This window comes from Vidua chalybeata, chromosome 9 (assembly GCF_026979565.1).
Source record: "Vidua chalybeata isolate OUT-0048 chromosome 9, bVidCha1 merged haplotype, whole genome shotgun sequence".
Lineage (NCBI taxonomy): Eukaryota > Metazoa > Chordata > Aves > Passeriformes > Viduidae > Vidua > Vidua chalybeata.
Window position 1 is genome coordinate 23,231,237 of NC_071538.1, and position 12,349 is coordinate 23,243,585.

At 40.4% G+C, this 12,349-nt stretch overlaps 1 protein-coding gene across 10 annotated transcripts in view; it reads right to left on the reverse strand.

Annotated features, from left to right (window-relative positions):
* The window catches only part of PLPPR5 (phospholipid phosphatase related 5), a 214,962-nt gene that overhangs the window by 139,107 nt on the left and 63,506 nt on the right, over positions 1 to 12,349 (reverse strand). For 8 of the 10 annotated variants that reach the window (XR_008432280.1, XR_008432281.1, XR_008432284.1 and 5 more), the window contains one exon: positions 2,632 to 2,820. Coding sequence is in view for 5 of the 10 variants with exons in the window: in XM_053950082.1 (XP_053806057.1) it covers positions 2,632 to 2,820 (189 nt within the window). In the remaining 5 variants the exon portion in view is untranslated. Of the gene's footprint in view, positions 1 to 2,631; positions 2,969 to 12,349 lie in introns of those variants that run through there. The other 2 variants (XR_008432283.1, XM_053950086.1) reach the window with 1 other exon arrangement.

Genomic DNA, 12,349 nt, shown 5'->3' on the forward strand with positions numbered 1-12,349 from the left:
GTGGCACAGGGGTTTTGGATGAGCAGCCACGGGACAGCCTCACAGCAGCCACAGACCTGCTGCTGATGAGATGCTCATCAAGACAGGTCCTGCTACCAGCACTTTACCTTTTTAGTTTTCTACTAGGAGGCATGAAGAAAGAAAATCATTAGAAAAACTTCTTTTTATGATTTTTGAGCAACTTCATTTAAGCTCAGTGCAATGGAGCCATTAATTGAGTCACATTAAGATAACCTGGCTTATTTTGAAGTAATTTATTGTTCCAATTTAATAAGTCCAATCACTCAAAAAAACCTCAGTTGCTGTGAACACTAAAGTAAAGATTCTGTTGCTCTACCTCAAAACTTCAGAAAGAGCATTAATCCCATTCCCCAAACAAGCAGGAAAAAAAAAAGGATTTAAAAAAAAAAAACTTCATAAATGATAGTATTTAATATCCTATGTTCCAGGATAATACTCATTGTGGGGAAAAAAATGTGAAATTGCATTCACAGAAATCTATTTCCTTCACTAGTCTACATTTGCATGGGGCTATGTTACATGATTCATTCTTGTATTTCATCTACAGGAACAAAATTACACAGAACATGTATGTCCAAAATGTTATAGACGAGAAATAAATGAAATAGAAGAGAACCTAATATCTGAAACCTACTACAACTGAACATACACGTTGTTTTGGTGAAGAAATCTTACTTTCACCACTCCATTCAATGAAAAGAACAAGCAAAGGCTATGTACATGTTCTGCACAACTCAGTAAGTGCCATCCCAAGTAAACACTAAGTCCAAGAGCATTGCTCAAGGCAAATCAGAACAGAACTCTGTGCAAAATCTGAAAAATCCATCTATTTAATAAAATTAAATTATTAGACTTAATGCTTTTGAATTCATGAGCCTCCCAGGAGCTGAATGTTTTGTTTAACAAAATGAAATAAAAATACTTTCTAAAAAAGTGAAACACAGGCATCTACAATGTGGTTTTCCATGCCCTGATGTCCCAAAGCATGCCATCTGCCCAAAAGACTGATGACTGGGAGATGAAATACAGTTAAATATCATTAAAATCTATTATTAGCTTTTTAGCAAGGCTAATTACAAGACTGCCAACCCAAAATGTCATGGAGATTGCTCTGACGTAATCATCTAGCACCTAGGAAATGAATGGAAACTACCAATCCATCTTGCTGACACATATTAGGAAAAAGAGATGCTCAACATGAATATCTGACATAGCCTTTATAACTTCCTGAGGCAAACAAAAGAAATAGAATTAAAAGCAAAACAAACATCACATGGCAACATCAGAGAAACGTCACCAAAAGAAAACCCCAACAAAAATTCCCTTTTAGAATCTCAACAGTATTTAGGGGTTCAAAAGAACAAGCAGGTAAATAAAGTGGTCAAGTAACTGATATTCAAATCGAAGGAACCAAACGAAGCCAAAATGCTACATAACAGGTTTTGCCAAATGAAGAGTTTGAATTCTTTAGGAGTAAAAAAAAAATTAAAAAGAGAAGCAAGTCTCAGTACTAAGGCTGATCCTGACCATAAGGTTTTATATTTGATACCATCTGAGATCTCATGATGCTATAAAAGCAGAAATTGTGTCTGGGATTACCATAGCTGTACCCTGATGAGGCTTTTTCTACTCCTATTTTGTTACATTTTCCTGAAAGAGAATTATTGTGATAAAAAAATAATTGCTATCTTAAAAGGCCTCTTCTTATTGCATTCTTTTATTATTCTAATGCTTACAGTTGATTAAAATCAACTATTTACAAGGGCTTTCTGTATGTGTAACTGTGCATGCACCTGGTAAATCTATATATAATCCATCCCCAATAGTCAAACGTTCCCCTCTAGGTCTTTCCTCCTCAGTATGGTGAGGGATCACTGAATGATGCTAATGCCCTCGTTATCTGACAACACAAAGAGTATCTTCAACAGCTTGAAAGGAATCTCACTGCTTTTCCAAAAAGCTTTCTCTTAGCTGTTTTCTAAAAAAAAAAAGATCCCCATAGAAAATTGATTAAATAAACCACTTTTTAGACACACCTGTTTAAAACTGATTGACGGAACATCATGTTCAATTAGAGACACAGATTTCGTTTGCACACACATCAGTAACTGTGACATATGGAGACAACTAAATCAAGTAAAACTGCTCCCTGCTCCTTGCACGTACCAGTTGACTTTTAGAAAACAAACCTGACAGAGGGATTTTCTAATTAGTACCGGATGACACATCAGTAAGTGGGTGCTAAAAACGGGGCTTTCCTCAGGTTGCCCATCTATGTGCAAGCGACGCGCGTTTCGAAAAAGGTAATTTTTTACCAAAAGGAGTCGCACGGGGCTGGAAATACAGGCACTGGCAGTTACATAAACCGGAGCTAAAAATAAACTTGAGAGGCGCGGTGGGCACGGCGGGGCAGGGGCTGGGGCCGGCAGCGCTGCCCGCCGGGGCCCCGGGGCCGGGCCGCAGTCCCGGGAACGCGCAGGGTCCCCGCCCGCCGGGCCCGGCCCGCAGCCGCCCGCCGGCGGCACTGCTCCGGCCGGGACCCGCGGCCCGCCCCGGCCCGCTCCAGCCCAGCGAGTCACCGGAGTGCGGGCACGGGCGGCCCCTGCTTACCACCAGCACGGGCACGCCTGCCGTCAGCGAGTAGAGGAGCACCGGCGGCACGGCGCTGCGGTCCTCCGGGCCCGGGTACGGCTTTCGGTACGCGCCCTCGTAGCAGAAGAAGCCTTGCACGTTGACGGTGAAGGTGTCCGTGTACTCGAAGTAATAAGCCAGCATCACGGTCCCTGCCATGATCACCATCTGGAAGTAAAGCATGCTGGTGAGCGGAGAGGGCACTCGCATGTACGTGGGCTCCGGCGGCCGCGGCAGCCCCTCTCCCCGGCGGCGCGCTCCGCCCGCTCCCCGGCGGCATCCACCGCGGGCGGGGGCGGCTCAGCGGCGCCCGGGAGCGCGGTCAGCCCGGCGGGGAGCGCGGCCAGGGCAGGAGAGGGCAGCGGGGCAGGGCAGCGGGGGCCCGGCCCGCCGCTCCGGCAGCGGCTCCAGCGCGGGCACCGGCTCGTGCGGCGGGCGGGCGGAGCGTGGCGGCAGCGGCAGGGGCGGCCCCGCCCCGCCCCGCCCCGGGAGCAGCGGCCGCGCCGGACCCGGCGGTGAAGGGGATTGCTCGACCCCCGCACGGCTCCCACGGCACAGCTCCGCAGCCGTGATTAGTAAAGGAACCCTCCGCGCTTTCTCCCCCTGCTCCTGCGGGGCGGGAGCCGCCGCGGGTCCCTCTCTGCACCGACGCACACACCTGTACGACGGGCGTGCACGGGGCCGGGGAGCTCCCGCAGGTGCACCCCGTCCCGTCCCGTCCCGTCCCGTCCCGTCCCGTCCCCTCACGGAGCAGGCGGAAAGCGGCCCCGACACTGCCAAGAGCTCGGACGGGCCCGAGCAGGCACACTGATCGCCACTATTGGCCGGGTGGGAAAGATCTCAACATGGAATCACAGAAGCACAGCATCACTTAGGCTGGAAGGGACTCCTGAAATCATTGAATCCAACCTATAGTCTAACACCACTGCGGCAGCTAGACCCTGGCACTGAATTCCACATCCAGTCTTTCCTTAAACACCTCCATGTATTCTTGTGTGATTCTGTGATTTTACAAGAAAATAATTCATTTTTGCTCTATGGTTTGCCAGACACTTTTATGGCAGCAGTTTTGGAGATACATTGTAGTTACATGTTAACAAAAGGGTCTATCATAAAGTTTAAAATTAGATTCCTCAACATACCCCAACCCCATAAGTTTAGTCTATTTATTTATATTAAAAAATTTGTCAATACATAGTATTTATCCTGAGCATATCTGCTTGTTTGAGTGATCGGATATGTGAAATATATTTGACTTATACAATCAGCTTGTGCTCTGGCTCGTTTCTGGCCACAGTAGAAGATCCCTACAGTCCCACAACTACCCACCGTGACCCCCTAGTCCTTCCAAAACCTGGAATTGAAATACATAGTCTTATGTATATGGATAGCTATGAAAACAATCAACACTTAAAGCTTTTAACAGCTATAAAGAAAATTGGTAGCTGGCCTTGAATCTATCCTCACTCAAGTAACATCCTAGAGTAAGAGGAGAGTCTGCACCAGTGCTGAGAGAAGTCATACACATAGGAACACAAAAGAGTTCTATTTAAAAATACATATACAGCAATACACATAAGAATAGACAACTGTGCCCAAGGCTTCACGCATGTGTGGGCTCTAGTCTGTTACTTAAAGGTACACACCCCACCCCGATGTTACAAGGATGGAAAACACTCTTAATGGACACTTCAGCCATAGAGTCCACTTATCTTACATAGTAAAGGTGGTAAGAAATAACAAATTAGATTAGATCACCCCGTTTTATAATCATTCTTCTAATGCTGTACTTTGGCTTTAACTGTTCATTTTCCTCCCTTTCTTGAGAATTTTTTCAGTATTCAGTGATGTTAGTCTCCATGCATTTATTTTTAATCAACCCTTGAAGAACACACTCGTCATGTCTGGATTCCACATCCAGTCTATTTTTATGTGCTTTTAACACAGTCTCCAGAAGAATCTGAATCATGTAATTTGCACTGCACTCACCAGACTTAGCTGGATAGCTCCCTACCTTTGTGAAAAATCTGTAGTGAGACATGAGACATCTTGTGGTGAATTCTGCCTAGTACAAATTCTATTTTCCCCATTTCTTCAGCACAGTCTAATACACATTACCATACACATAAAAATCATAATCGCAGAAATTGCATACAGACACCCTCATTGTTAGGATGTATAGCCTGATCCAAAGACAAAAGTCAACAGCCAGACTGCAATGAGCACAAGACTCAGTCTTCAGTTCTGTTTGAGGGCATGCCCCATAGAAATGCTGGTAGCATATATCTTTCAAAATTTGCATTGAGGAAAATCAATCTTTTTCCAGAAATCAGCTGATAAAATAATCTTGCATTTTGCTATCACAAACCAACTTCTGTTTATAGATGTACCAATGTACCACAGTTAGCTGATCAAGTAAATGCAGATATAGCTTTTTATTATAATGAACATGATGTCTATTGCCTGCACAGTTGAATATGCAAACATATATTAAATCAAACATACAGAAGTATAAGAACACAATCTCCAGTGACTAATGCAACCAGCTAAATATATCCTGCAACAACAGTGATATGTACGACAGAAGAACGGCAGAGAAAAGCCCAGAACCCACAATTTTTGTTTCAGAAGGCTACTCATACATTAAATTGTCAGCTAAAACTCAGATAACTGACAGACTTGTTTTGAAATTAACTTCTTTGGGAATAGTGCCACTGATCTCAGAGCAAGAGTTTCCCTGATGTTCCTCATAGGTTTATCTTGTTCTTTTCATTTGCTACCTATTTTTAAGTGAATTTTCAGCTCAGGAGACATAATGTAGAGCAGGGCAGACAAAGAGAAACCTTAGACACACTAGTTTGCAATGCTTTGAAATCATGACCTTTATTACAAAGAGGTATTTCCAATTCCAAACCAAATTCACTAACCTTTCATATGCTTACATCACCACTGCTTATTGTATTTTCTAGTTATAAAACATTGCTCTGGCAAATGGCAGTAAAGAAACAGAGCCAACCCAGCAAAGCCTGCTCAATAGGAAGGAAAATAAGAATTGATAGCAAATCATCCCACTATTTTTGTCTTTCCTGTTTACCTCTTTCATGCTTTATCAGAGTGTCAGCTGCTTGAAGCCCCATGACTGTTTTACTGCTAGATCTCCACACTGCTACACTAATACACTAACCCAGCCCTTTCTGAGAGGAATATTGCATCTGTGTTGATGGCACAACAGTTGGGAAAAGACAGAATGAACTATAATCTCTACAGATATTTTTAAGAGACAACTAAAAGGACTTTTTAATTGATAAAGTAAATTGTTTAATGATATGCTGTGACATAAGTTCTAAAACTCAGGACATTTGCTGCTAAAATTTGTGCTTGTAGGGCCATGATAATGCAAGATAAAAATAATTTCCTAGCAGCTGGAGCAGCATCAGCCCAGAATCAGAAATGGGGTCTCACCCAGAACACTTGCAGTATGATTAAAACAAGTTAGGCATCAAATTCAAGTTTTTCCTATGGTCTTAGTATGCAGTTTACAGAGACAACTCCATTACATGACTAAGCTCTACTGAAATTAGGGCAGGATGAATAATCTTCTGAAAATGTCATTCATTGCATCCTAAGAAATACCAGCCTCTTATGATACCACTTGTAAGAGTAATGACAGAAGCTTTGATGACTAGCTTAGACTAGCACCCTTCTTTTAAAGAGCTGTAGTGAGATGTCATCAATTCTACTCTTAACTCACTGACACATACATAAACTAGCTCCAAAATAGGAATGATACTTTCCAAGACTCAAACAGGGAGAAAAATGGTCAAATTAGTAGCAGCATAAGCATTGCTATTGTATTTTTATCACAGTATTATGTAGAGCTGGACCATATTTTTCATAGAAAACAATATTTTGCCCCAGTAAGCTTGGGTACCTCATATGATGCAGTGCAAGTAATATGAGAGAGTGAGCAGATGGAGATGAAACAAATGAGGAGGAGGATAAGGCAGCAATGAAATGATTGAGTTTGATATAATGAGCAGCAGTCACAGCACATTAGTTGCCTAGTCAGTGTTTATATCAGTAATATAATTAATCTTTAAAAAACTGCTTTCTCTATGCAAATTAAGAAGTATAGTTCTTCATAGGTTAAAACAGAAACTTGGGATACCAGAGGGACACCATGTACCTAAGGCCTGTACAGTCTCAGAATTAAAGCCTGTGTTAGCATATCTACCACTAATTATAATAAAAAAACACAGATACAGTTTTGTCAGTGTGAAATTAAAGAAATCACTGGTACTTGAAAGCTCAAATAATAATTATTTAATCTTTCCTAAGATAAATTTAGGAAAAAGCCTACCACTCAGAAAATTATTACCACAGCTACAAATTTATTTTCATTGATAGATGCATTTTTGGTAACTGCAATGCTATAAAAACTGACTGTAAACTTGGCAATCTTTGGCATAATTGGCTCAATAAAAATCATATGACTAGCCTCAGAATATGTAAATAAGCTACCTCAACTCATTCACCCAGAATTCTTATAATTTCTTGTAATGAAGGAAAGCCACTTCCAAGGTAATTAATGATACCTTGAAAGATTGACACAGCAGATTACTGCACAGTATTTGACATAGCACTAGCCTATTCATGGTGCAGTATTCAAGTGGGTGAAAAAGAAAAATCACACAGACCTACCCTGTGTAGGACACTGTATGTATTCGTACAGCTGATTTTGTACATAATCTAAAATCAGTTCAGACATTTGAACAATGCCTGAAGGTTTTACAGACCAGTTCAAAAACTCTCTTTCCATATTACTGAATTAATTTCACTCATTTGAATATGACAGTTTTGTGCACTGTAGTTTGCCTTCTCCTTTGTACGTTTTTATTATAAATAGTCAGACTAATTAAGATAATTTATTGGTTAAAGATTTGTACTGCTATTAAGGGGATACACTGAAACTGAAATGTTTGCCCACTCCTCAAGGTTCTATGTTGTCAGTATAAAACTCTCATCAAGCAGAAAATCCAGAAGTGTGAAGGAAGGAAATGGCAAGCTCATCAAGACCTTTTTGGGGTTTGTTATGCTCTCACCCCCAGTTTAACTGCCTACAGAAGATGGATCCTAGAAGTCCCCAGTGTTTTTACAGATCCTATAGAGACATTGCTCAAGGACCTATGAACAACAGCTAAAGTTGCCAGAAAGATGGAGATAAACTTCTGCTTTAACTGAAGGAGACCTTGTTCATTTGCAGGAAAACTTGTGTGATGAATCAGTCCTTGTCTACTCACAGGCTGGCTGTTTTAGTGGCCGGATGTAGAGGCTGGATGAATCCACCCTCTCATTTTTAAGTTCCACACTTTAACAGAATTACAACTAATTGTTAGCTCTGCATACTTGCTATCATCATCTTTTGCTAAATCCATGAGCAGAGAATAAAATATTTTGTGATATTAAGGAGGGGAACCATAAAACCGTCCAAAAGCATGTAAAGAAATTAGACTGTAGCTTTGGCATGGGACTCTGCATGGAACTGTGAGGTCTTCCTTTCATGTCTGATGATTCCCCAGTGGCAGTTACAGAGTAAAACTTGCAGAGTTCCCTCTTCCCTTAGCCCAGCTTGGCCCCTAGCAGCTGTATCTTGGACAGGGAAGGATACAAGACTTCACTTCCAAGCACAAATCTGGACGTAAGATTAAATTAACCCACTTATTGGCTTTCTTTCAGAAGGGAAAGACAAATGGACTAATATAATAAATTATGCACCAAAGTCACGGAATGCTTCCAGCTCTGGTTGTAGTTTAATGTATGCTGCTCATGCTGGCAGGAGTCCCACACTTCCTCTGTAACAGCTTCTGCTGGGGAAGCTCACATACAGTTGTGCCATAGAACTACTTATGTTCTTACAAATTATACCAGACATTTCTCATTAGCATTACACCTGAAATCCCATTCCTGAGTTGAACATTATCTGTTACTTCATAAAATTACAATGAAAAGCATAGAAAGAGCAAGTTCAGGATACAGAGGCAGCAGTTCAATGGAGAAAAGGAAAAAAAAAATCCGAAGCCCACAGAATTTCTCAAACAGAATTACAAACAGTATCCATTGCTACCAGGTAACTGTTGAAGAAAACTAGCAATAGAGCTGATTATTTTCTTAGATTACTTTGAAAAAATTAAGTATTAAAAATACTTAAGTCCAGTTTATCATACTCATCAGACCTGCTCTTTGGCACCCTTATGTATCCCTCTGCATTCATGATCCATGGAGATAAAAGAAATGTGTATCATGCATTTCATTTGACACCAAGCCATTCATAAGACATTCATGTTACATTCATGTTTTCAAACGTGCCTCTGAAAAATGCCCTTTCTTTTGTAGCTTGTTCATGAGGATGCAGCAAAGACAGAAAACTCAAGAAAGCAGAAAACCCAAGTGACAAAAGTCAGCTACAAAGACACAAAGCATTTGTAAGCCCTGGGATTCTGCCATGAATGACACCATCACCAGGCCACTGAGGATACACCTCACAGGAATTTCCTGCACACTTTTTATGGCCCCTGCAGGGCAGACACCTCTGCACTTTAAGAAACTCCCACCTTCTGCAGATATCTCCTCTACACTTAGCCTTTTTGGCTACAAGGCTAAGCTCAGAGCATGACTAAAAAGACAAACATTTTTAAGGCATTAGGCATGCTCACACTGAAAGTTGTGTGACTGGATTCCTACAAAATAATTGCTGCAGGAAGCATTCGTTTCCATCAATCATTATTCAGATACTTCCCTCCTATCAAGGTATTTCTGCCCTTGGAGATGTATTCAAAACTTCATTTACAAGGCTCTGAGGAACCTTACCAAAAAGTGAGGTCAGCCCTGCTCTGAACCTAAAATTTTCTCTGGTTCTGTGAATTATATTTTATTTACTCCAAGCCAGACATTTGCTGTCTTTAATCTTAATGGTTACAATCTGTTCTAATGGTGGTTCACGGAAATTATTGTAATTCACTTGATTATTGTAATTAATATCTAAGAATAAAATTCCTCTAAATTCCTTAATTGATACAAATTGAAACTGCCCATCCACTTACCTAAAGCAGTAGCAAGAAAGAGATCTCTTAATTTTCCACTTTCTAAAGAGACAGTACTCTGTGTGTATATATCTATATATTTATGTGCATGTATGTGATCCAATAAGGTGCTACATAAAACCTGTTACAGGATTGGTTCTCAAAAATATAATCTAAGAGATTGTGCCTTTGACTTAACCATAATTTTACATCACAATTACCTTCCAGGCAAAAACTGTACTGTCAAGCTGTCAAGCATTAGCAAAAGACTCATGAAGGCAGCAAGGAAGTAACTAAAGCATCAAAAAGTCACTTCTGAGAGAAGGCAACAGCCTTTGCAGCTTTCAGAAGTGAAGCCTGAACTGAAAGTAACAGTTGGAAAACTAAAGAGACATAATAATAATAAAATAATAAGTTAAACCAGCTTTTGAAGATTCTTTGTGGTAACTTGGCACCGTGAATTATTAATAACCAAAGCTTTCAAGCCCTGCTAAATTAACTTACATAAGATTGCTCTCCTCATTTAAAAATATTCTGTTTAACAAATTGTTAGGCTAAAGGATAAGAAAATTATTAGATTAGAATATGTCTAGCACTGATATAATAGGGAACACTGTCAAATTATTATGTAACAAAATATATGCTTGCTTGGTTAATACACAACTCTTTACTTTTATCACTGCTTTTACTTCTATAACTGCTGCTGAAAATCCTTCCTCATTCAGTGCCTTATTCATCCAGCTGGCCAGCTTAACTACAGGCAACTGACTGTACTAAAAGAAAGAAGTGGCAAGTGATTATGTGGGAAAAGCAATAGAAGTGGAAAGGTGGGGAGCAAGGGATTTGTGCAAGGGTGAATTTGCAAAGTTGGCCAGAACATCAGAAGCTGAAATTACAGGTTTCTTATGGGAAAATGCAATAAGTGGGGGATTCTGGAGGTTCCTTCCAGAGCAAAGGGACTAAAAGGTAGCAGCTCAACAACTCATGCAGGTAACTGATGACCAACATGACAACAGGACAGTGTGAGGAGAGTTTGAGTCTGCACAGGCTGCCTGACTCTGCACAGGCCTGGCAAGTGATAGAGGGGGAAGAAGGATGAATCACTGGGACAGAACCAAGGAACATGAAATGTCTTCAGGATTCATTTTGGGAAAAGATTAAACAATATCTACCAGAACTAAAATTCATATGCCATTTCTATTATGACTGCCTAATGACTACTTTTATGCCCTTAAAGCATCATGCAGTTTTTACACTCTTCATATTGCCAGAAACTAGCATTTTTAGAGGCATATAAGGCTCATTTCCTTTGAAGTGACTGCTATGTGGTAAAGCTGTAAATGTGTACAACTAGTTCTGAAATAAAAAGGCATTAAAATATTATTAATGTTTGGTCTTTCTCCCCCTTCCTATAGGAATTCTGCTGATTTAGAGAAATTAAAATCAGTAGGAGACCTGAGAACAGAACATAAGGGCTGCAGATTCCTATTTTCCCTAAGCTGGCACAAAAAATAACGTTTGGGAAATTAAGTGGACAGTTGCTAAAAAGATACAACTACCAGAGGAAGTAGTAATGCCATAATTTTTATGGCATTAAAGTTTTTTTCATATAGCAATGCCAGTACCTAACATGCTGAATGCTGCTTCTACAGTGACTAGACAGCATCCAAATTGGATTTAAGCAAATTATCTAGCTTATTAGGCATCCTAATGTCCAGTATTTCATTCCATTAGAGCAATTAAACTTTCAGCTAGCAAAAACAAAAAAAAAAAAAGAAAAGTAAACCCATAGAAATGAGAAAAATATCAGATTTTTCCCAACTGACCTTGGCACTAATTACACAGCCAGTCAACAGTAAACTTAGGGAAAGCCAGGTATGTTGTATTATATACATCTTTAAACAATGCATGTCATCCAGACAGGTTTTAATCATGCACTCTCCAATTTATAGCTCAATTTACAATAACATTGCAACTAGCAGCTCCGGAAATAAGGACAATGTAAATGGGGATGCAGAGCAGATTTTATCATATAATCTTCCCCAAAGATAGAAAAAATCTTGGATGGAGATCTTTTCATTGCTGTTGATACACAGCAATTTAATTCTGCACCAGTAACTGAATCTCACTAGTTTTATGCAATTAATAGATACTTCTACACAATATTTTCATTTCAGTTTTCAAGAAAAATACCACCAGTGTGGATGTTTTAAAGAACTGTTTTAAGAATTGGGGTAGTTATGCTACACAAATTCTTAAAAAAGATTTCCACTGTCTAAAAATATCCCCCAGAGAAAGGAAAGGTCAACTACATGTTCATGTCCTATAGGTACACAAACCACTGTGCCCTCCCTTCTAGGACAGCCAGCAGGAAAGATAAACCACAGAGCATTCACTGGCTACCAGGGATTTTCTTCTCTCTGCATTTCTCATGGTCAGCGCTGAAAAAGTCATTGCATTATAGCGAAGAGCAAAAAGCCTGGGAACTTCTTTGGGCTTTGAGTCAATTCCAGAAAAAAAAAAAAAATTAATTAATTAGTTTCCATCAGAGTATAGCTGACTTGGATCCTACTGTCCTTGACACTTTCTCTTCCTGCCTTTTTGCGCTTTGATCTATT